The sequence below is a fragment of the Pleurodeles waltl genome, chromosome 6, assembly GCF_031143425.1.
Source record: "Pleurodeles waltl isolate 20211129_DDA chromosome 6, aPleWal1.hap1.20221129, whole genome shotgun sequence".
In the NCBI taxonomy this organism is placed as follows: domain Eukaryota; kingdom Metazoa; phylum Chordata; class Amphibia; order Caudata; family Salamandridae; genus Pleurodeles; species Pleurodeles waltl.
This window is the reverse complement of record NC_090445.1, coordinates 139,877,808-139,903,951: the sequence shown is the minus strand read 5'-3', so window position 1 is coordinate 139,903,951 and position 26,144 is coordinate 139,877,808. Positions and strand designations below refer to the sequence as shown.

The following is a 26,144-nucleotide window of genomic DNA, read 5'->3' as shown; positions in this document are numbered from 1 at the left end:
GTGTTCAATCGTCCAGGGTCTGCTAGAAAAATTGGGCTGAACTAAGTCATAAAGCAGCTTGATGCGTTCTGCATAATCTGGAATGTATATTCTGCCAAAATTGAAGAAACCCAGTAATGACTGCAATTTCTTAAGTGTGCTTGGAGGCTGTAGTTTAGCACACTTCTCTAGAAAGTGCGGGGCCAGGCTCTTCCCCTCGTTTGATAGCTCATATCCCAGGAATAATACACTTAGAAAGGCTATCTTGCTTTTCTTAAAATTTAATTTATAACCGAGGTCTGCCAATCCCAAAATGATCCGATCGACCCTCGCAAGATGAATGTCGACGGCATCGTCTGTGAGATATATGTCATCCACATAGGACAATGCCTCAGAATCAATCTCAGGCAATATTGATGTTACACGGGCTGTAAACAGGCCTGGGCTATTTTTATAGCCTTGAGGTAAACAACAAAAGCGTTTCTGAGAGCCAAATGAAAATGCACTTAGGTCCCTACTTTCATGTGCTAAATTCTGGCAGAAAAATCCATTAGATATATCTAATGTAGTTTTATATTTTTTACGCACTATATTGTTTATCAGTGCTGTGATGTGTGAATTTTGTATAGCATATGTGCGTGTATGACTATTTAAGTGCCTATAATCAACTACTATTCTATATGAATGATCTGGCTTTGCAACGGGGAATAATGGATTATTCATTGCAGACGTACAGGGCTCAATTACTCCCTGGTACTCAAGTTGTGATAGGATCTCCTTTACCAGAGCTTTCACTTCATGTTTAACAGGGTATTGTGGCTGCGGTTGGGGTGTAGACCTAATGGGAATAATATGACAAGGAGACTCCTTGTCCCAACCTTCATGATTGCGGTATAGAGCAGGTGCCTGCGCTAAAGCTTATTTAGCAGCATAGGCTCCTTTTGCTGCTTCCGGAACAAGATCGGAGAAAGAAGGCAAAATGACATCTTCCCCATGCGGGAGCTTGCGGACGTGTTCAGGTGGCCAGTCTCTCTCGGCCAATAGGATATCACTAGTAAGTTCATCCAAAAATATTACACTAATAGTGCGCTTCACGTCTCCCTCTATCTGAATTGTTAAATCATAAACCCTATCGGGGGGGAGAACGCGGCCATCCGCTGTTTCAACCGCGATGTAATCGCTAGTTGCTGTCGCATCCAGATGATCTTTCAGACTCTGGCGACATATCGTGACCTCTGCCGCGCTGTCTAACAGAGTCACTGCCCACCTCTTGTTCCTCAACAGCGTTTTCAATACTACTGGCATTTTTTACTGTCAGTGCTGCCATCTTCTTCTTTTTAAACTGTGGCTTTTGCTGAGGAGTCTTTTCTTCTTTTTTAATGGTAGACTGTGGTGAGTCTTTCTTTTCTTTCACATATTCCGGACGTCGATCCTTACAGCCCCCTCTCTTGCTACGTCTATCCGGTGTGTCCTGAAAGGAACGAGAGGGACGTGAATCAGTATATCTGTCTGGAGTTCTAATGTTCTCCCTATTTCTGAGATTATACCTCCTTTTGGAGTTCTCTGGGTGTGGAGAATCAGCTCTCTTATTTCTTCTTTCTTTGAAATCTTTTTGTTTGTCCCATCGCTTCTTAGAGCCCTCTTGTGCCTGCTTCGTACCCTCCTTATGGGCGGTACTTTGTAACTCCAAATTTTTAGGTTTGGTTCCCAAACTATCCCGTCCTATACTAGTATAGGTATCGGAAATTATTTTCGGTAGCTGTCTCTCCTGTTCCTGGTTTGGAGTTTCCCGGAGACGCTGGTGAATTGCCAGTGCTACTGCTTCCCCTTTAATATTACTCCGTATTATTGAGGATACGGCATCAAAGTTACGCATTAATTTCATCCCCAGATCCAGGGCTGGTGCAGCCCCATGCTCATTTTGTATTTGTTTTAACACTTCCGGTAAATTAGCAAGTGTCGGCGTACCATGTAAGGTAGTATATATGGCAGCGAAGACTGTACCCCATGTGGCACAGTCATCCACCGAGGGAACCATCCCAATGGGCAAGCACATAGTGAGCAATCTATGGTTCTCCTGTGGTCCCGTATGGGGACACACAGCTTCCAGCTGATTCGTTTTCTGGGCAATCCAGAACGGTATTTTTTCCCGTTCCGTGGGCACTTTACCCATAATAGTATGCACTGCTTGTGGATTAATCCCAGTAGCCAATTGATATCCACCAGCCACTGGCGGTGCTGGACGTGCTGGTGTTGTGTTCAATGTTCGCATTACGAACTGAACTAATCGTCTATATAATGCCACTAATTCATTATATAAAATTCGTAAATCTGCTATCGGCATATTCTGTATGCCTGGGTGAGGTGTATATGTGGCGAACATAGGCCAGGCTCATTACTTAAGGGACCTAACCACACTCATCGTAGTACATGTGGTAGGGCGCCTTCAAACCAGTTCTGATGCTCTTGGTATGTGAGGGATATTTCATGATACTGGTATGCTTGGTACCGTAAAGGTACGTTCTCAACTTCATATGTGTGAAATGTGTGCGTTCTTTGGTCAACCTCAGGAAAGGTGACCCAACAGTAAAATTGTTTGTTTGGTATGCTTCACTAGCTTCTATTATCAGAGTAACATCCTCGCCCTCATCTCTAAGGCCTTGCGTTAATAAATGTTGTGTTAGTGCATGTCTAGCATTTTCAGGAATGTCTATGGTATCAGCCATAGTTGTTTAGAGAAATGGAACACCAGATAGGGGAAGTATTTTCCTTTTATGAGTTTGAGCTTGAACAACCTACAGCTTAATTAGGTGTTTACCTTTTTGAGCTGAGGAGGATTCTCCCAAAGACCACGGACGTCTACGTATAATGGTACTTAGGGCACCTGTTGTCTGTGAGACAGTGATAGTCAGGGTATCCATAAATTAGTGCCTAAACACCATCGTTGGTAGCGCCATGTCGTAGTTTGGACTCTTGCTCTGAGCAAGACTGCTGGTTTAAGGATGACAGTACTTTTGTTTGTAGGCGACTTTGGCCCTCATTCTGACCCTGGCGGTTTGTAACCGCCAGGGCAGAGGGCAGAGGAAGCACCGCCAACAGGCTGGCGGTGCTTCCGGGGCAATTCTGACCGTGGCGGTAAAGCCGCGGTCAGAAAAGGGGAACCGGCGGTTTCCCACTGGTTTTCCCCTGCCCCAGGGAATCCTCCACGGCGGCGCTGCAAGCAGCGCCGCCATGGGGATTCCGAACCCCTTCCAGCCAGCCTGTCCCTGGCTGTTTACACCGCCAGGAAGAGGCTGGCGGGAACGGGTGTCGTGGGGCCCCTGGGGGCCCCTGCAGTGCCCATGCCATTGGCATGGACACTGCAGGGGGCCCCTAACAGGGCCCCATTAAGATTTTCAGTGTCTGCTTGGCAGACACTGAAAATCGCGACGGGTGCAACTGCACCCGTCGCACCCCAGCAAATCCGCCGGCTCCATTCGGAGCCGGCTTCATCTTTGCTGGGGCTTTCCCGCTGGGCCGGCGGGCGATCTTTTGAAGATCGCCCGCCAGCCCAGCGGGAAAGTCAGAATGCCCCCCGCGGTCATTTGACCGCAGGGCGGTGTTTGGGCGGTTTCCGCCCGCCGCCCGCCGCCCGCCGGGGTCGGAATGACCCCCTTTGTCTTTCCTACAACAAGTCGCAAATGTTATCCCAACCTTACCGACTCACTAGCAGCACCTCACCAGAAACACAATAGTAAAAGGTGATTTATGGCAGCCGTTTACGCATGGACTCAAAAATGAGATAGCTCAGGGACTGTCGTGGTTAAACGGAGATTACCCTTTTCTCACAGATATATTATGTCTCATACAAACACAGGTAATGACACAGATGCAGTAAAGTTATAATAGCTTTTTATTTAACATAACTGCAATTTGCGATAAGTTGCATGGACTGCAATGATTAGGATAATGAATAAAGCAAGTAACAGTATTGTGAAGACGAGAGTCATTGTTACGAAGACCCCCACCATTTTGCAATACATAGAAAAGATATATGAGATGTAAGATGCTCTAATGTAAAAAGGCCTAACCTCCTGCCTAAAGGAGAGCTGGGTTTGTTAAACCTAATCTGCCAATGCCGTGTCCATGAGAGGAGCCCCCAACCCTCGTTACCTTGGAATGAGGTCTCTATCTCAGACTCCGCAGGGACATGAAGACTGGGTCAGCGTCAAGACGACTGCAGCATCGGTATCAGCAATGGTGGCGATGCCCTCTGGTCGGAATCCCTCTGATTATCTGTCTAAAGTGTGATGTATTTATACAGATCTACAGGGTCCCCTGATGTAGGTGTATTCCTAAACAATAAATAACAGGCATGCTTGGGACGGCAATTAATATCAACAATCCCTCGAAAGTATAGAGAGGGAAAATCCCTAAGTGTGAACACCTACTGTTTGTTTGTCTTTGGTGCTTGATCTTGACGCCTTGGCGTGGTGACACTGATAATGTAACTCATAACAAGTGGCCTAACTATAAACAAGGCAGCCATCTTAGAAGAAATAAATAATTAAATGGGCTAAGACAGATCAAGCTAAGTAGGTTAAAAGTCACTAGGTGACGGGGGCACGAGTCTACAAGCCAGAGGCTAAGCTAACTCCTGCTATCCCATTAAAACGAACTAGGATTCACTACAGTATGACCATCAGGAATGGAGAATGATGATTTATGTTTTGTTCCAGAGGTCAGACCTATCTGCCAGTACCCTGAGGTAAGATCAAAAGTACTGATATATTTAGCTGCTCCTAGCCTGTCAACTAGTTCATCAGCCCTAGGAATTGCTGTTTTGTTTGTGTGATTAGTCCACACCGAAACCTCATTTCTCTCTTTTCACCCTGGGAATAAGGCTTGGGGACTAAGACAACTGGACTAGCCAGGGGCTCTCTGAATGCTCAATGACTCCCAATTCCAGTATCCCGCTTATTTCAGCTTTGCTGCTCTCTTTGACATGATCAAATTGTCTTTGGATTTTATTTTTGACAGGTAAGCTGCCCCCAGTGTCCACATAATGTGTACACCAGGTACTCTGACCAGGGGTCAGAGAAGAGCTCAGCATACTGATGTAAGACTTGCTTGCAGTCAATCTGCTGTTGGTCAGTGAGGGTGTCTGAAAAGACCACTCCTTCAACTGAGACATCTTTGGGGTTGCTGGTGAGAGATCAAGGAGAGGTTTACTCTCAGCTTCCTGCTACTCATCAGTGACCATGAGCATGGTCATCTTAGCTCTGTCATGATAGAGTTTAAGGCGATTGACATGGATAACCCTTTTGGGGTTCCTGCAAGAGCCAAAGTCCACCAGGTGGGTGACTTCCCCTTTTCTTTCTAGGGTAGAGTACGGTCCACTCCATTTGTCCTAGAGGGCCCAAGGAGCCACAGGCTCCAAAACCAACACCATCTGCTCTGGTTGGAACTCCACCAGTTCAGCCTTTTAATCATACCAGAGCTTCTGGAGCTCTTGGCTGGCCTCAAGGTTTTTGTATGCTTTTTCCATGTACTCAGCCATTCGAGAGTGAAGGCCAAGCACATAGACCACAATATCCTGTTTATGTTCTCTGAGAGGTCTCTCCCATCCCTCCTTCACAAGACAAAGTGCCCCCCATCCCACAAGATGCCCAAACAGAAGTTCAAAGAGGGAAAATATACACCATTTTTCTGGCACGTCTTTGTAAGCAAAAAGCATGTATGGAATTAAGACATCCCATCTCCTTCTGAGTTTTTCAGCGAGTCCACCAATCATACCTTTTAATGTCTTGTTGTAATCTTTCAACAAGGTCATCAGTTTGTGGGTGATATGGGGTAGTGAATTTATAGGTCACACCACATTCAGCCTACATGTGTTTCAGATAGCCAGACATTAAGAGGCATATTTGAGAATCCATAGTACCACCGGAGCGTCACTTTTTGTGATGTTCCGGTGGCTCAAGCCCAGTGCTGTATTAACAAGGTGGCGTTAAGCCACTTTTTGTGGCTTAACGCCACCTTGTAAATAGGCCCCTTCACACATAGCACTCTGTATGGAAGGGGCATTCAATGGGTGTTGCTGTGGACATGCTACAGCAACACCCATTGCATTTTGACACTGTAGGAAAGTCCTCCTTTTTGCCCTGGTCCCCCCCACACTTTTTGGACAGGTACTGGTGGTTACTGACTCTTGGCTGTGCCCTGGGTACTGCTTACCAGTCCCAGGGCCAGTGCTCTGTGTAAACTGGATATGTAAATTAGGCTAATTATAATTGGCTAAGTTAACCTACCTATAAGTCCCTAGTATATGGTAGGGCATGTAGGTTCAGGGACCACAGCATAGGTATAGGTGCACTGCTGAGGTGCCCAGTGTCATTTTAATGGCAGGCCTGCCTTGCTGGCTGCTTTTAAATAAAAGTTATATGCAAATTCGACTTTGGAATTAAAAGTAGTTCCAAAGTTTTAAACTACCTTATTTTTACATATAAGTCACTCCTAAGGTGGGTGTGCCCTATGTGCCCCTAGGGCTGAGTGCCATGTAACCATAAGAAGGGACCTTATAAAAATAGTTTTATAAGCCCTGGTGCGGTAAAAACAGCCAAATTAGTTTTTCCTTCATTGTAGTAAATGGCCTTCATAGGCTAGAATGGGGAGACTTTATTTTAATTTTTAAAGTCCCCTTAAATGATGGATACCGAGAGTTTGGTATCAAATTAATTGTTATAATAAATCACACAACTTCCAGTCAGTACACCTCCTATATGACCACTTCCTCTGGGAAGTGGACATAACCCTGTCCCAGAATTCCTGTGGTAGGCCATCACAAAGATGGCTACTTCTGAAATTTCGTGTCCAACTTGCAGTAGCCCACCTCAGCGGTGGTACTAGCCTGGAGGTGGCAAGCCTACCTGACTAGCTAATTTTCCCACCTGTCCAGGTGCCTAGGGGTCTCTGGATGGGGGTGGCTTTCTCTTCTGTGAGGGGTGCCAGCTTCGCATTTCAAAGGTGGCAGCACTTTGAGGCTGCCCAATATTGTGCAATAATGAAGTGTTAAGTGACAATTGTGTTTTCAATGTTTACTGTAAAAATGGTTGCAATTTACCTATCAGAATGAACTTTTATTCTCCATTCCCTCAATCAAATTGTGCATTTTCCACAAAATTCATGAAAATCTTTTTAGCAAGAAGTTGCTGTTTTTTTATTTTATCCATTCTAATGTGTTTATGCAGTTAGAGGAAGGCGGATGGCTTTCTGACTCCTGCCTTAAAAGTGAACCTGAGTGAAAAGGGTTTAAAAGGGTTAGGAAAATCCCTCTTTAAATGCCTTCTTGTCCTTGCCTCTAACCCAAGAAACATTTTTAATCTTTCTTGATTTTCCTTTATGCAGGGCCGGCTCCTTCGCTGTGGTGAAGGAGCGTCACCCCACTGACTGTGCCAGAAGCAGAAAAATAAAACAATAGTGTGCTATTGTTTTATTTTTCTGCTTCTGGCACAGCCAGCAGTGCAGGGAGGAGCGGTGCTGGGCCACGGGAGGTGGGAGTGGGGAGGAGGGGAGAGTGCACCTAACTACTCATGTGTGTTTGGCCGGCTGTCTGAGGCCGTCTGGACCCAGGGCTGTGTCTGAGCAGCAGTCACTGCTGCTCAGACCAATCCTGGTGCTGCTTTTATGCAAGGTTTTGCTTGAAAGCAGCACCAAGATTGCTGGGGAGTCTGTGCTGGTGTCCCAGCAGTGAATGCTGGGACACCAGAAGAAAAGGAGGGCGAGGCGGCAGGAGGCGGCAGGGACAAAGGCAAGGTAAGTGCCTTTTTATTTGGTATTTTTACCTCATCTCTGACACAACCCCACCCTCCTTTTTCCCCTTGAGTTATGCAGCGGCCACCACTGCCTTTATGTACAGTATAGTTATGTTTGCACTTCTTAGGCTTGTCAGCTTTAGGTTCATGAGCATTTCCTTGTCATAAAGTAACCAAAAGTATTTTGTCAACTGTGTTCTTCTCCATAAATATCTCATCTCTGTGCTTCTCAACAGCACATCAAAATAAAATTCCAAAGAGTAACTGAATAATATAGTTCAAGACAGCCAAGATACAGAAGAAAATCAGTGCCTAGAAACGAAAAAAAACTTTTGGTCTTAACTTTTCAATGGCTTTATTTTCAAATGGGTTGCGCTGTACAATTGAGCAGTGAGGTAATCCTTATAAACGCTGTCATGCCTCAGAAGGAATACAAGGGCATTTTGACTACTACTACAAGAGGTCAGAGACACAAACTAAGGCCAGATGTACAACAACCAATAAATGATTTTTCTAATGTATAAACAGTAACATGCGATTCAGTAACTTGTTATCAAATTGCATTTTGCTTTTCTGATTTGGTACTTGTCAGGTGCGTGTTGAGGGCCTCCCTTCCAAATACCAAATTGGTATGATATGTATTACTGTTTTGCGCTTGAATTCTGGTTGCAAAACAGTAACACTTTATCACTAGTTTCAAACTGGTAGTAACCCATTCACAAAGTGGAAGGTGCCCCCAAGGGAGACTTTCCCCTTTGAGAATATAAATAATAATATTTTTAAGACCAGGCAGTGGTCCTAAGGACCACTGCCTACTCTTAAAAAAATGAAACTTCAAAGTTTTTTTTTTTTTTCTTTTTAAACACCTTGACATTTTTTACTTTATATAATAGGGCCTTTCAACTGGTTTCATGGTTTCAGTCTTTTGATGGTCTCACTGGTACTGGTCTGTTGGACACTGACTCGCAAAATAAAGATAGTACATTGTAAAAGGCCATTTTGCAGTTGCAAAAGGCGATTTTCGCATTGTGCAACTGCAAAATTGCGGCATACATCTGGCCCCAAAGGTCCAGAGTCAGGATGGAACATAACCTGGTGGTAAGCAGAGGACAAGATCATCACGTTGAATATTTTTGCCTCTTTTATTAATGCCAGCATTTCAGAAATGTTCGCTAATGGCTGTCTGTTGACCCAGATGTGTTTATTTAACCCTCTCAGATCAATACAAATTCCAATTTCTTTACCCTCATCCTTTGAGGTCAACACTATGGGTGCAACCACTCATAACACTCTATCTGTTCAATCATACCTCTCTCTTTTATTTTTTCAATTTCTTGCTCTTATGGGTCAACATCATGTGAGGAACCTTTCTCACTAGATACACATGGCACTGCACCGTTCATGAGAACAATCTTATGTTCCAATTTTCTCAATAAACCCAAATCATCACAAAATACTTTAGGAAACCTTGAGAAAATGTCATTCTGTAACTTCCCATTTGGCATTAGTAATACCTTCTGTTTAGTATTGGGATTTAGCGTTATCCCCATGTCCCTTTGATGTCTCCAACCCAAATGGTGACACCCCTTTTAGCCATGTATACATTTCACACTGTTTCACAGTCAGAAAATGGAATCCTCATCAAAGAAAATCCCAACACATCTATTTTCATACCTCCATACCCCATGGGATTTATGTCCAGGGTCTGTAATGTGATTGCCTGAATAACAAATATTAAGCCCCAGTTTTTGTCTCCAATCATAGAAATGGTGAACCAGAATCAGCAAGTATAGATCTCTTTTACCACCAACTACAATTTCACATTCTGGCACTTCAGTAGGATCAGCATCCACCAACCCATCACTCCTAAACACTCAGCACAAATGTATCTTCTTCATCTACACAATTCACACCTTGCTGCTGAATTCCTCTGCGCACACACACATAATGCCCTTTTTTGTTGCGTCTTGTGCAAAATGCAAATCTTGCAAAACATCCAGGACTATTAGAAAGATGTCCCTCACTACCACATCTACAATACTTAATTTCTCCATGTTTGGTAAATGCAAAACTATCATTCTGGGAAGATTGTTTTTTTCTAAAACGTCTTGTCCCCTGCCCTACTCTTGATTCCCAGACTTTTGTCATCAACTTTATCTGAGTTCCTGCTAATCCCTTTAAGTTTATTCACTGTTCCGTCCAAAGCCAAAATGTTGAGGCTCAGACATGTTGGTGCGTGAAATGATGTCTAATTCCCCAAACTATCAACAAATAATTACCACTTACAGTGCCAAACATCTTTCATATATATCAATCCCAATGTTGTTCTACAAGGTCAATGAGCATATAAACCATGCTTCAATAGTTGTAACGCCCTTCCAGTTTTCTGTATTTTTTTTAAGTTCGGAAAACTTGCCAAAATGTTACTCGCTACACCTAAGTCAATGTTTAGGAAAAAAGGAAAAGAAAAAAATACAGTAATTGAAAATAAATTACAACAAGCTACTTACTCTACCTGTAATAAGGTGTGCCCATCACTGTGGTACCGTGGTTTCAGAGTGTGCAATCAGTAACTTCCGTTACTGAGATGTGCACATCATTGAAAACCTGAGATACAGTACGTCCACTGTAACACGTGTGAGGTGTGTGCATCACCACATATACAGGAATGCAGGAAGAGTGATCCAACTCTTCAGAACCATGTTACCAGCCGAACATCAGGTGTGCTCATCACCCTTATTGCAGGAGTGCGCAAGGAGTTCCTTGAAAATGTATTGTGTTTACTCCCAAAATAGCTGCCACATGTTTGCGGTCCAGATGACGTTCACGCTGCAGTGCTCCTATGTTCTCAACGTCAAGTCAACGCTGTATGATCTTTTTGCAGAACTCACAGCATCCAACTCCCTCAATAATGGCAGAAATGTTCCGCTGTCCGGTCTCCGAAAGCAGATGCTCTAGTCTCACTGATGTCTCTCCTAAGGTTCCATTGATGTCACCATTTGCTTTGCTACCATCATTGGGAGCACGCCACACAATACGTCGCTGCTCCTGGTCTCCTTTTCTCACGATGGCCTTGTCACTTGTTGCTCCGGCTCCCACACTGTAGTTCTTATCACTTCCACCACCACCAGCTAGGATACCACTTGATACAGGTACGCACACCCTGCTAGTTATGAATTTCCCTTCTTTAAGATTCACACTCAGGTTCCTGAATAAATTAGAGGTTGGTGGTCTGTCCTTCCTCCTGGCCCAGAAATACCAGAGCCTCATCGCCAAAGTTACGTTTCAATAATGATAATACTCCAAAAGATATTTTGAAGAATTTATGTAAAGCTTAAAGCATAAGACCAACAACTCTCAGAGCCAGCAAACAATCTCCCAACTGATTGTCCCTTGTTTAAACCTTAGAGCCTCCATTTGCAGAGAATACTATGACATCACCAAACGACATACATAGTATTCCACATTTAGCAACCTGGTCCAAGTCAGGTGGACTGCATGTTTTACGTTGATGGAGTTAAAATTTGCTCTGTCCATGTAAAACTACCTCCAAACAGCCCAACTGAATAGGGACCGTCAGAGGACGATCTAATGGCTTTTCTCACTGTCTGTCACCACCAGGTATATTCAGGGGATGGAGAAAGTAAAATAAATAAATTAATTAATCAAAATCACTGCAGTATTAGAGAAAATGCCCACGTTTTGAAAGACATTTGTTTTTCACTTTTCAAAAATAAACTCCCACTTTAGGAGTTTGTTTTTGAAATATAAAAAAACCTTTGGAAAGTTTGACCACCCACCATCCTATTTGATAAATATATTTCCTCACTGTGGTGATATAATGGGAGTCAGTAGGAGTCAGTATTGAGGATGCAATATTACTGTAGGCCGATACTTCAACCACAATAGAGTGACGTGTGAATAGACATCAAGATCTGCAACTTGCACTTTGTACGCACCACAGTCACAACATAGAGGCGTAAAAACATTTTGTGTGTACAAAAACAGATCCTGTCATCCCTGATCCAGTTACCGGTTTGCAAACTAGTGATTCTTACTCGCAATTAGGAAGGGGCATTCCAAGGGCGTCCCTTCCTAATTGCGACTCGCAGGCCCATGTATGAGTGTTTTGCAACCATGAATGCAGTCACAAAACAATCGCAGTTGCCACAAATTTCAAGTTGGTGGCAATCCATTCGCAAGTGGGAAGGGGTCCCAAAGGGACCCCTTCCCTTTTATAGATGAGGGTGCCAACATTTTTCAGAGCAGGCAGTGGTCCCACAGACCACTGCCTACTCTGAAAAAATTAAACTGAAACATTTCATTTTTATTTTTGAAATGCATCCCATTTTCCTTCAAGGAAAATAGGATACATTTTTAAAAAACTGCTTCATTTAAAAATAAGTCACAGACATGGTGGTCTGCTGACCCCAGCAGACCACCATTCCTTTGAATGCAGCCATTCCCAGATGGGTTGCAAATTACGACCTGCCTCATGAATATTAATGAGGCAGGTCCCTTGCGACCCATTTGCGAATAGCAAACTGTGTGGTTGACACTGTTGTACATTTTGTTTGGCGAGTTGCAATTTACAATTCGCAAAAAAATGCAAATCACGAGTCGCAAAATAAATGGTTGTACATCTGGCCCTTGATATCGTTTGTGACCCCCTGGGAGCTTTCAGGTTCATTCACATGCCTTTTGGTCTTGCCTCGGCTGTGGCATGTTTCCAGAGGGTAGTGAAATATGTCTTAGAAGGACTGGACAAGTATTATTTTTCCAGGATGACATACTAGTTTATGGCAAGGATCAACAGGAGCATGATGGAATATTATGGGAGGTGTTGGAGTGGTTGCAAGATGCAGTTCTGGTAATAAAAAAGGAAAAGTGAAAATTTTGGGTGTCAACTGTGACTTACCTGGGACACATCATTTCAGGCAAAGGTATAAGTCCAAAATTTGATTTGGCAAACAGTATTGTTGAGGCCCCAAATTAGAGAATAAAGAGGATGTGTGCTCATTTCTAGATTTAGCAGACTTGCATTCAAAATTAATTCAAACTTTTGCTAGCCTTTTTACAGCCATTGAGGATACTACGAAAAAAGGGTTCTCAGTTCAGTTGGACTGAGGATTGTGACCAGGCTTTCAAGAGCAACAAGGGCAGCATTGGAAAATTATCAACTTTAGGATATGTTGGTGCTAATAAGAAAATGATTCAATCGACTGATGCCAGGATGCCGTGTTGGCTCAATTGGTCAATGGAGAGCTAAGGGTGGTGGTTTTTGCCGCGTGCTCTTTAAAAGGTGCTGAAGAATGGTATTCCATTATTGAGCAAGAGGAGTTGGCTGACTACTGGGCAATTCTCCATTTTTTTTTTTTTTGTGGGGGTATGCACTTCACGGTCAGGAGAGATCCTTGACCGTGTACTCATATCTTCTTGAGCAGAGAGATGGAAAATGTGTACCCTAGGATTAGGTGGTGGTCAGAAGGATTGCTCAGTTACAATTTCATTATTGAGTATGTGCCAGGTTAAAAAAATAGCTTGGCAGATTGTCTGTAGAGGTTCCCAATTGATCATGGTGAGGATAATTGTGAAAGTACATTAGTGAGTTGTGTGTGTGAGCCAGCATTGAATGCCAACAGAAATGATGCAGAATTGTTGGTATTAAAGGAATTCATTGTGAAAAGTTGGCCAGACAAGAAAGAAATACTGTCCATTTTAGACAGATTCTTTAGCGTTAAGGATGAACTGAGCATTGTTGGAGGAAAAATATTCAGAGGAAAGCGTGTGATGGTTCCAAGAGGTTTGAGAGAAAAATGTATTAGGGCATTTAGAAAGAAACAAGCCCAAGGCAAGACTACGTGAATGGTATTGGTGGCCCGAGATGGATCATGCGGTATTAAGGGTTGTAAAAGATCGTTATCTTTGTGCAAATAATGATAAGACAACTAATCTCACACTGTTCCTCTTTCCCAGGTTGGAGTACCAATAGAGCCTTGGATTAAATTAGGTCTGGAAACTGCTGGCCCCTTTGATCTGATGGCTCATAATGAATGGATATTATATTACTAATAGATTGCACATCCAAGTGAGTAGTCACAAAATATGTGGCTTTTGTAAATACCATGACAGTTATTGAATCATTGAAGGAGGAGTTCTCTAGGGAAGGTGTTCCCAAAACTCTTGTCGCTGATAAGGAGGTACAATTTGTGTCCCATGAAATGGGAAATTTTCTCAAGGAACTGTCCATAGTACATTTCAAGACAGCTCTTTATTCATCTCAAGCTAATGGTTTAGCTGAGAGTATGAATAAGATAGTGAAGAGGTGTGCACACTATACATGTCTTAATTAGAAATCCCTGAAAGAGGTGTTGAGAGAGACCTGAAGGGCACACTGGGTCACACCTAATAGTGTGACATCAATATCGCTATTTAATTCACTTAGATGAAGGAAGCCTCATTGCAAACTTAGCCCAGTCCGGTTAAAGTTGAGCACAGAATTAGAGGAATATTATTCTAAAGAAGATGTGGTTTTGCGTAGATTGGAACTCCAAGACAGCTATAAGACTAGTGTTGATGCAAACAATTGTGTACAAAAAGTAGATGGGAAGTGGGTGACAGAGTAACAGTGAAAAGACCAGGTATGATAAAGAAGGGGCATTCAAAATTCATTGGACCTTTTATAATAACTTCTATTAAAATAAAGTTACAATTGAGGACTCAGATGATGTTTGGAGCATGTCCAAATTAACAAAATTGGATGATCCCCATTTCCAAAGTGTACAATCTGGAAATCACTTCATTGAGGACTTGAGTTGTACTAATGAACTGATAGCAAAAAATAATAAATTGAAGCCTGGTTGGCATAAAGAATATATAATGGATGAGCAGATAAATAAAAACTAGCAATGAGTTAATAATTTCATGTTATATGATATTGCAATGTGTTTATGCATGTTATAAGTTTGATTTGTTGTTTTGTTCAATGCATTTTGCACCTTATTGTTTCGTATTAGTTATTATCGCTATACTTTATGCTATCTTTTAGGCTATCTTTTGGTTATAAGTTTTCATTTTTGGTATATTCTGTCAGAAGTTGTAAGGGGAAGATTCGCTGTGACTTGGACCAGGTTGCTAGGTGTGGAATACTATGTAATCTGGGAGAGGCTGCAGGATCAGCTCTCGGCTATGTATGTCATTTTGTGATATCATAGTATTCTGTGCACCTGGAGGTTCTAAGGTTTGATCAAGGGACAATCAGTTGGGAGATTGTTTGCTGTCTCTGAGGGTTGGTGGCCTTATGCTTTAAGCCTTAATTAAATGAATGAATTCATCTTTTGGAGTGTCATAGGAACTTAACACCAGACCTTGAGTTTGGTGGAGAGAGTACTCCACTACAATGGAATACCCTGTCCGCCAAACTCTAAATCAACAGCAGAGGCCCACCTAATTCATATCAGCACTGACCCTGCTCCTCATGAGAATAGTCTATCCTGAACCTTGTTCACCTCATCCATTCATCCTGCAGATCATGGCTTTCTCAGTTGAGAAATTTGGGTTTCAAGCCACCTGAATCTCTCTGACTAATCTACGCTTCTGTGTACAATTCTCCATGATTCTTATGATCAGAATCAGGCCAGTAAAGCCTCTGTACTGTGGAGATAGGGTTCACTTCTCTGTTTTGAGTTAGCACAGCACTGTATTTCTTTAGTGGTTTTGGTCCTCTTTTTCAGGTGTGAAACGGAGCATGCATATCGCAAGCACCTAGGAATGAAAAAGGAAATGCTACAGGAGATGGAAGCCGAGGTCAGTCAACTCATCCCAACTCTACAGGCAGCCTACGAAGCTGTAAGCAGAGAAAATGCCTCCTTGAAGTTAGACCATGAAGAGGTATGAGAAAAAAGCTAGGGGAAACCAATGGGATCTTAACAAATTCTGCTTAGCGGCTTGGGCATGGAACACTTACTATCTGTATCACAATCATCATAATTGTGTCACCGTTGTTATAACTACATTCATTATTAATATATTATTAATATATGTGAAATGCACTTTGTGATCCGGACTCTTAAAATGGTGATATTGAAAGTCTGACATGTACTGAAATAGGCTGGAGCTTAAGCACTGTATGATCTTCAAACTTTGAGGATATCCACAATCAATGCAATGAGTACTCCTGCGAAACCAAGACAGTTGCTGATTCTAAGCAGTACTAAAAAAACATTACCTCATGAAGAAATGTTACACATTTCTGCATGTGTAAACAAAGTGCAAAAACTCACTTTCAGTCTGTATGTTTTTTTTTTGTTTCTCTTGATGAAAAAGAATTGTATGGCGAGTCATCTTCTCCTACATCTCCACCACCTTTTTAGAGTAATCTCTGACTCCTCCCATCATAAAACAGATTTACCTCTGCCACTGTCAAGAGTTAATCCACCAACGATCGTAGTGTGAGAAACTGGCTAATTGATAGTAACTATTCACTTTTTGAAAGTTTGTCAGATGGATTCACCCTGGAATTCCTACCAAATGACGACTCTGTGTAAATGTACTCATGCAGACATGCCATGTTCGCAGAATTTCCATGCAACAGAACCCATTTTATACAAAATGCTGATTAGGAATGAGATTTTGCAATCATAAATTACTTTATTTTTTTATGTTTATTTAAATTCACAAACAGCTTTGTGAATTGGGCCCTGAATATCCATTTTTATTATTATAAAACTTGCATTACTCCGGTGTTTTATTTAATGTTATACTATTTAAAGTTATGTTATGTTAATGAGCTCACAAGCTGTCATTAATTTGGCACTACTTAATTTAATGGTACTCATTTCCTAATTTAAGGATAGAATGATAAGTTGGCATTGTAGTTGAAAACTTGTGACCAGCAGATCCCAAAAGACACCAGCAGCGATTATGAAGTCACCGATTATTTTAGCTGTCAACTAATATATCTTCCTCTAATAATAATTTAATTAAGCAAGTATGGGAGAGGAGAGATTACAAAATGTTTTTAATTGGACACCCCTCTCTAGGTTATTATATAATAATATATTTGACACAATATAGCAATGCACATGGGCTTCTAGCACATCTTTACTCTCCCTCTTTCTGGACCAGTGGTTGGTAATCTTTGGACTTCTGTGGACCGCCACTGAATCACTATTGGAAGCCAGGAACCCTAGCCTAAGCAATTCCAGTATGTGAACCTCAAAACAATATACAAAAACACAGAAACAAGTATACATAACACTATTACAGAAATTACGAAATGCTTGATTTAATTCCCAAAATATGAAATATGATGCAAAGACTGTGTAGTAATAAATTATGCTTGCAGTATTCTTTATCGTTTTTATTTTAAGTTCCAAATGAATAACGATTCAGCCCCAACATTATACAGCTTAGTCTCAATCTACCGTCTCTGCCCGGCTCTACCTCCAACTGCCGTTCTCCACGTTCCGTCCCTCCACTCACATTCTCCCATTCTATCCATTCCCACACGCGCCACTCATGCGCAACTATATACAACACATCCCCCCCATAATAATGCAACTGAATTAATAATAAAACATTTGTGTAATCACAATGACAATTGGCTAAAGACAATTAATTGATAAAAGCTGACCATGAAAATATCTAAATATCACAGTCATAACCATTTAGTCTTTTAGACCTCATTCTTATCCTTCCATATTTACTGACATCATTACAGGAACCCGCATCCACTTCTTCAGTGCTAGACATTCGACTTCCGGTTCCCTCCACTTGGGTATGACATGTGGACTCTTGCAAACTCATGTATTCTTGCATGACTCCATCCTTATTCAATCCTTATTCAATCCTTGCGTTTCTTGTATTCTCTTGTTAATCATTTCGTCCCTTAACCAAGTATTATAACACTCCTCACCCTTACCACCCTTATAAGGAGCAACTCTGCTTACATGCCATACTTTCCCATTACTAAGCAATACCGAATTACACAAAACCTTTTCAACTCTTAGTGGTGGATAAAATCTTCCTGCTCCCCTTCTTTTAAACCGGGGAACCTTAACCCTGACCCAATCTCCTGCATGTATCTCGACTGTCTTGAATTTTCGATTCATGACATACACTGCTTTGGTATGCCTCTGTTTGGCACTTATATTCTTCTTGATCACCTCTAGGGACCAATCACTTCTTCTTGTTTTTGTCATCCAACCCATATTGTGCTTACCTAAAGGAATCCTGCCCCTCATAATTTTGAATGGACTGCTTCCTGTGATATCACTCTAAGTTATTCTGTATGATCGTACTGTCTTCCACACTTTTTTTCCCATGGCAACTTCACACTGTTAACTAATTGTACAGCATTCTTTAAAACTCTATTAAAACGTTCCACCACACCATTACCAACAGGGTGATACACCGATGTTGTTTTGTGTAATGTATCATTTCTTTCCAAATAATTCTTAAACTTCGCAGATGAAAATTGAGGACCATTATCTGTCAGGACAACCTTGGGTAACCCTTCTCTCACAAATATTTTATCCAAAAATTTCACTATATTCGAAGCAACCATTTTTGTTGAGATCTTTAAATCTGACCATTTAAAAAAAGATCCATTAATACTAGAATCATTTTTGCATCCCCATTATCATAAATTGGTCCGGTAATATCCAAACCAATTCTGTCCCATGGCATATCCGGACAAGATAATGGACATAAAGGTGGTTTAAAAGTCAACAATTTTTTTTCTGATTCATTACATAAAACACAATCCCTCACTTTCCTCTCAACAGCTACATCTATTCCAGGCCACCAATATAACTGCTTTACTTTGTTCTTCATTTTAGAAATTCCCAAATGTCCTTCATGGCAAATATCTAACAACCTGTCCCTAAGACTTTCTGGTGGCACAAGCTTGCCACTGCTCAGAACCACAATATCCTACTACAGACAATTCTTGTCTCAATTCCCAATATATGCGTAAACTACCTTTCAGGTTATTCTTGTTGGGCCAACCGTCTACAATCAAAGAATGTACTCTTGACAAGATGCAATCTTCTTTTTTGGCACTTACCCATTCTTCATTTGAAATACTTGAATTCCTTCTAAAATTTCTGTTACACAATCACCTTCCAATTCGTCATTCTCATCCCTAGATGCGTCTTGTGTTCGCAAGGGTAATCTTCACAAAAAATCTGCAATAATGTTTTTCACTCATGGGACATATTGTACTTCATACTTATAATCTATTAGTTTTATATACAATCTTGCAATGAGTGGAGATGCCTTAAACAAACCACTAGTTGTAAGGACCTTAATGAGCGGTTTATGATCACTACGCAAAATTGCCTTCATACCCCAAATGAACTGTCTGAGGTGTTCCAAACCCCATGCACATGCTAAGGTCTCCCGCTCAATAACTGAATACCTCATTTCAGTATCAGTTAGCGAACATGAAGAAAATGCAACCACGTTTTCTTTTCCGCATGCATCAACTTGCGTGAGCACATCTCCCACCTCCTTTATTGCTCGTATCAGTAGTTACAATACTCTGTAAGTTAGGCTCAAAGTAGAGCTGGTACTTTTATAATATTCTCTTTGATTATATCGAATGCCTCTTGGCACTCATTAGTCCATTCAAACATAACCTTGTTTTTCAACCATTGCCTGATAGGATAAGTCTTGCTAGCGAAATTGTATACATACTTGGCATAAAATTCTGCCAAACCTAAAAATGCTCTCACTTCATCCTTACTGGTTGGAATTGGTGCCTTTCTTACTGCCTCTACCAATTCTGATTTTGGTTCCACACCTCTCACACGTATGTCATGTCCCAAATATGTCACCTTATTTTTCGCAATGTTGCATTTAGACATTTCAGCAGTGAGCCACTTAACAGTAAATATACCCCAAACTTCTTTCAATTTCAATTTCAGTTCCCCCTAGATTTACCCATGACTAGAATATCATCCAAAAAGAACATAACATTTTGTACCTCTTTAAATAACTTGGACATCAGTCTTTGGAACACGGCCACTACATATGCCAGTCCAAATGGCACTCTTGCAAACTGGTAACAACCAAAAGGAGTGATAAATGCAGTAAGCCTATGACTTTCTCGATGTAAAACCATCTGATGGTAAGCTGAAGTTTGGTCAATCGTGGTGAACCAATTCATTCCTTTTGTGCGTGCAATCATTTTGTTAATTCTTGGTAACAGAAATTGGTCCGCCATAATATTCTTATTCAAATATCTCAGATCAACACATAATCTCAACTTACCATTGGCCTTCTTCACAACCACCAAAGGCGAAATCCAATCAGAAGAGTCAATCTGTTAAATGATACCTGCATACAATATTTTTTCCAACTCTTTGGACACATCAGCTCTAATGCCCATAGTTATGTTCCTAGCTTTGTGCGTCACAGGTAAGGCATTTTCTTTCAAAACAATTCTGTGTTGGAAATCTGTTAATTTACCAATACCACCCGCAAACACCATAGGAGATTTTACTTTGATATTACTGGCATCCCAACCTTCTTTCTGCACCACAGACACAGGTTCAGGACTACAAGTATTAAGGATAATGCATAGCTTACCTTGGTACCACCATCCCAACACTGATGGCCCGCCTTTGAAACATACACTTTACACTCAGCCTCTCTGTTCTTAAACATGCAACACACTTTTCTATACCCCAAAATGTCTATAGGTTCTCCAGTAAAACTCTTTGGAGCAATATCCGACAGTACCAGTTTGTTTTCACAGTTTTGGTTCTAACTTATCCATCCACACAGCTTGGCTGACAATAATATATGAAGATCCGGAATCTGCAATAACACTAACAACAATGCCCTCTATGGATGAATTATACTTAGGTTTTTTCCTTGAAGTGGGGGTTTGTTCCTCATCCATCCGATCTCTTACATTGAATACACACATATTTAAATCATCATTGTCCGAACTAGATGAGTCCAAACTTTCCAACAGCTTAACGGATTTCTCTTTCTTCTTTCTGCAAACTTTTGCGAATTGCCCTACAATTCCACATTCTGAACATTTCTGGTTTCCGGGAGGGCACTTCTTGTCATTAGCATAATGACCTGTAAATCCACATCTATAACACTTCAGGGTGGATTTGTCAATCTTAGAGTTGGTCTTGTTTAAATGCCCTCTGCCCAGTTTATCACTTGACGTAGGAATATCCCGCACAGGGTTTGAACTTTTCCTGCCGCTTTTAATTTTATTAATCTGTTCCATAACCTCCTTTTCACTTTTGTTTCCAGAAAGCACCGCCTTAGCACATCTTCCCGCTAACTCTGCTTTTTTTTCTACTTCAGTCACCCCTGATAAGGGTGCTTCTCCTTTCGCCCATAAACAGTCTTGTATAGATGGATTAGCCACATGCATTACAATTTTATTTCTAATCATTTCATCATTTAGCGACCCAAATCTACAAGTCAAAGCCAAGTTTTTTTAAAGCAGATAAGTATTCCTCAATAGATTCTTCCTTTAATTGTTTTCTATGATAGAATTTATATCTATCAATGTCAACACATACTGTAGGTGTATAGTATCTGTCCAAATCCTCAATTGCATTGTTCGAAAACATCACCTTGACCATCTGGTCTTGTTTTGTTTTTCAACCCTGAAGAACAAGACAATGAAAAAGAATGTTTTTCTTCTTTGTAGGCGTGAAATCATCTTCTTCATCACACGTTGCAATATAATTTAGGAAATACTCTTTCCATTCTTGCCACCTGATTGCATTATCACCTACTACAGGTTGGAATGGTTGGAATGGTTGAGGAGGAGGCAAATTCAATGACCCATTGGAAGCCATAGCCAATGACACAGTACCAGACAAATAATTAAATTTGTGGCACACCCCAAAAAACAAAAAACAAAAATATATATTTATATATATAAATAATTAATTTGCACACTGTGTCCTAATCTGAATGAGAAGAAAACAAAAAAAAATCACTAAAATATATTTCAATTCAAATACGTTTTTTAATGTTATTTTGTACACTTGACGATACACCAAATAATATGCCAGAAATAATCCTTCCTTTCAGTATTGCTTTCCTTTCGCGTACATGCAGGGTTGAAGCATAATGAGGAATGCATGTAAATATGAACAAGTGCTGTTTATTTTAGAGATGGTGGCACATTGGTTTGACGTTGTGCGTCACACTCCAATGCAAAAAAGAAAATGCAGTCTAGTTTATTTTCAAAGATGGCGGCACGTTGGTTTGACGTCGTGCATCACACTCCAGTGCAACAAGATGAGGTTAAGAGGTGGGCACGTGATCTCTTAGATTGATTTATGACCCCAACGTAAAAATTATAGCCATAAAGATCAATGAAACCGGTGCCTTCTAAATGTCAGGTGAGGAATAAAATATAAACAGTTCCTTGCGGATAGAAGCGCTGCCAATAGATTCGGCCAAAACACCAGGAAACACATTGGGGCTGATCCTGCGTGAGTAGATAGTGCCTGGCTTGTCGCCAAAATCAGTAGTAATGAACGATGCTTGCAGTGTTGTATTCTTTATCGTTTTTATTTTAATTTCCAAATGAATAACGATTCAGCCCCAACATTGTACAGCTTAGTCTCAATACTCCGTCGCTGCCCGGCTCAACCTCCAACTGCCGTTCTCCACGTTCCATCCTTACACTCCCATTCTCCCATTCTATCCATTCCTACATGCGCCTCTCACGCACAACTATATACAACAGACTGAAATTTTTATTTTTAACAGTAAGGTTGAAACTTTTCAAAATCAGGTTTTATTTCTAACAAAAGTATTATGTTAAACCCTAGCATATCACTCTGTCTTTTTTGCTCCTAACCCATGCTTTCATTGTTTTTATGGTGCATAGCTGTTTTTTGGTTGAGGCCACTGTTGTCCAGTCTAGATTCTATTTGCTGTACCCGTGCTGCTCACACGAACCAAGCTAAGGATACCAAGCTCAATTTTCTGCTTCCATTTTCAAATTCCTTCATATTTTTATATTGTTTTCAAATGTTCAAGTATAATTTTTTTTAATATACATAGTTTATTAATCTACCCATGTCATTTAATTTTTGAAGGAGTTGTAGACCCCTTGAGTTGGCATCACAGAACCCAGGCTAAGAACCGCTACTGCAAACTTCTTTACTAATGTATCCTGGCAGCAATTTTCAAAAGATGCAGAATGTGCTTTAATTTCCCTCCAGGAAAGTGTTTTCCCTGATTGAGTCAGATCAAAGCAGTCAATATCTTGAATCCCATTAGTGACTGATGGCCATCATGCAAGGCACAAACGGAACATTCACAGAATCACACACAAGCCTCACCCATTCTTGAGTGGCCTTTTTAGACCTGGGCCACTGTTTCCATGTAGCACCTTCACTTTTCTTCATCACCCAGGCTGATTCATCCAGTTTCCTGGTTCATTGTATGTTAGAGCCCAGAGGTACTTTTCCACCACATTAGTCTGATCACTTAGTACTGCAAGCTGGATACATTAATTTTTAGCAAATCAGCCTCGTCCTGTCTTGGCGCTTCTGAGATTACAAATAACTGATGTTTGCCATCTACAGAGAAGCCATCGGTGAAATGGATGGCATAATTGCTCTGGCCGTGGACTGATAGTGGTAAGTAGAACCTGGATGCCAAACCTGAAAAATAAATAACAACTAATAGGTAATTTAACGACGTGATCTGATATTTCTGCAATAATGAGTGGTCATGCAAGAAAATTAGATTTAATTCTGGAGTGTATGAAAGTCACCTTTCAGTATCAATAGAAATAGAGCATCTAAAGGGAATATTCTTTTCAAGATTTCTCTATTAGCATTTTTATAATATATAACTATACAACTCACCAACTCGTGATTTGTAACAGTAACTTTGAACACTTTCTGCGGTACAGTAGGACCCTCAACCCACAAATTGCATAGAACTGTTTAAGTGCTCTTCATCCAGGGTCCGGCGCAAGGGCGGGTGGGGGCACGCACATGCATGTAATACTTATATGAGCATACTGGTGAACAATTCTTTGGGAGCGGGGGACGGGAAGAGGGCCAGCAGACACCCACTGTTCGAGCCACACCCACTATGACCACCGTTAAAATATCCTAGCAACACACATTTTTTTTAAAGTATTTTATTGGGTTTTGGAGATATTACAAATACAAACATTATATAGAACAGGTAGGAGACTCGGCCAGTCCTCACTGGAGGTTGCGATGCTGGACTGATGACGTCTTCAGTCAGAAGGTGTGCAATGACAGGCCAAGGATCACGGGGAGTCCTGGTTAAAATTGTAAGGGGTGGGAATATGTGACTTTATCGCCTTGTCTGGAGAAGTGAGGTGAATGAGATGTGGGGGAGAGTACTAACCTAGAGGAACCAAAGTAAGAGAATGGGGGGCTATGGGCGGGCGATACTGTACTGTTCTGACAAAATGTGCAGTGCGTATTGGGGCTGTGTAGTGGTGGCAGGGTAAGCTTGGGACATGGCATTCAGACAATGTTTGCAGCTTATGGCACCAAAGCAGCATGTGAGTCCTGCATGCTCATGGTGGAAGATTGTCTGATTGGACTTCTTGTTGGAAGTGGGTCGGTAGGGTGACCCACTGGGTAGAGATTGGGCATGTGTGCAGATGTCTCGCCTCTTCAAAACGAAGCGCATCTTCCTCAGCAGCACCCCATTTTCATAGTGCGCCTTGGCAAGCTGTGACCGGGTGATGCTGGGAGATCACCAGTGTAGTGTAATGGTTCTCTTGTCCAATACGAGGTCCAGGGGGGAGAAACAGGTACAAACTTTCTGTTGTTTCTTGCGCTTGAATATGCCAAGTGAGCATGGCTCCCAAGAAGCCAGGTTCAGGAGCTCTGTGACATTTTACAAAGTGGTATGTATTGAGTGCCAGTAGGAACGCAAAGAGGGGCAAGCCTAAAGCATATGTTTGAGGTCAGCTTCAGGAGAGTGGTAGCGTGGGCATGTCACTTGCATGTTTGGAGAAATTTGATTTGGCTAGGCCGGGGTTAGGTACGCTCTGTGGAGTATATGAAACTGGATATTGTTGAAGCAGGAGTTGCAGGAGACAGTTTTGGGAAGTTGAAGTGCTTTTTTCCACTCTTTCTCATGTAACACTCTTTCAACCTCCCAAGCCTGTCACAGGGGGAGAAGGGAGACAAGGGTAAGCTCCTTGTCACAGTAAGATTCATAATAGGAATAATAATAATAATAATAATAATAATAATAATAATAATACAATTCATGATAGTAATAATAATAGTAATAATAATAATAATAATAATCATATTATTATTATTATTATTACAGTAATAACAAAGAACAGTGATATAATAATAATAATAATAATAATAATAATAATAATAATAATAATAATAAGAAGAAGAAGAAGAAGAAGAAGAAGATGATGAAGAAGAATAACCAAAACGAATGATGAAATAATAACAATAATATTATTGCTGTTATAATTAGTAGTATTATTATTATTATTATCAAAGTTAATTGTCTCTGGGCATTCAAAAAACTGCTACTAAGAGTAGTATGAATAGATAACAAACACTTGAAGAATTACCTTTCATTAGATGGCTTGCATTAGGGCAGGGGTCTCCAAACTTTTCACTATGTGGGCTACATCGTATATTTTACAAATATTAACAGGCCGAAAAAAATAGTTTTATAAATGAATGAATTAAAATGTAAATGAATGAATACGGTTTACTTGGTTCTGTTTTTTATAATCTGCATGATTTAGAACAAAAGAGAAATGTGACAAAAACAATGCTGTGCTTAAACTGTGAAATTATGTATAACAAGTAAAAATGTTAAATATTTGCAAATGCTCTGACAAAATAATCAATTACCTAACTGTAGAGAAGAAAAGCAGGCGATTCATTGAGGTCTGAGGCCCTAGAGCCTCAGGTGATGCAAAAAGACTCTTGCCAAAAGGCCCTCCTCCGAAGCCATCTTCTCTCTCACAACCGAGTTGTACCGACGCAAGTCGAGACTTCATCTCCACACGTTCATGCTGGTCCCCTCTAGCACACTACAACTACCTTAATTGGTTCACATGCTGATCTCTGGCCCATAGCCTACTTCAGCCCATGCCAGGACTATGGCCCTCATAATGAACACGGCGGTGTTTACTGCTGTGTTCAGGCTGGTGGTCATTTAACTGATCGCCAGCCCCCCCGGACCCTGTCGGCCGCATAAAGAACATTATGCTGGGCCAGCGGGGGGAAACATTGTTTCTGTCCGCCGGGACCTGCGTGATGGGGCACTGCACAGGGGCCCCTTTCACTTCCCATTGCCAAGTTCATAGGCAGTGCAGGGGCCCCCAGGGGGGCCCCAGAG

At 41.2% G+C, this 26,144-nt stretch overlaps 1 protein-coding gene across 1 annotated transcript in view; it reads left to right on the top strand.

Annotated features, from left to right (window-relative positions):
* Positions 1 to 26,144, top strand: part of KRT222 (keratin 222) — a 235,361-nt gene that overhangs the window by 103,792 nt on the left and 105,425 nt on the right. Inside the window, exon 4 of the mRNA XM_069237608.1 lies at positions 15,503 to 15,659. Within this exon, the coding sequence (XP_069093709.1) occupies positions 15,503 to 15,659 (157 nt within the window). The remainder of the gene's footprint in view (positions 1 to 15,502; positions 15,660 to 26,144) is intronic.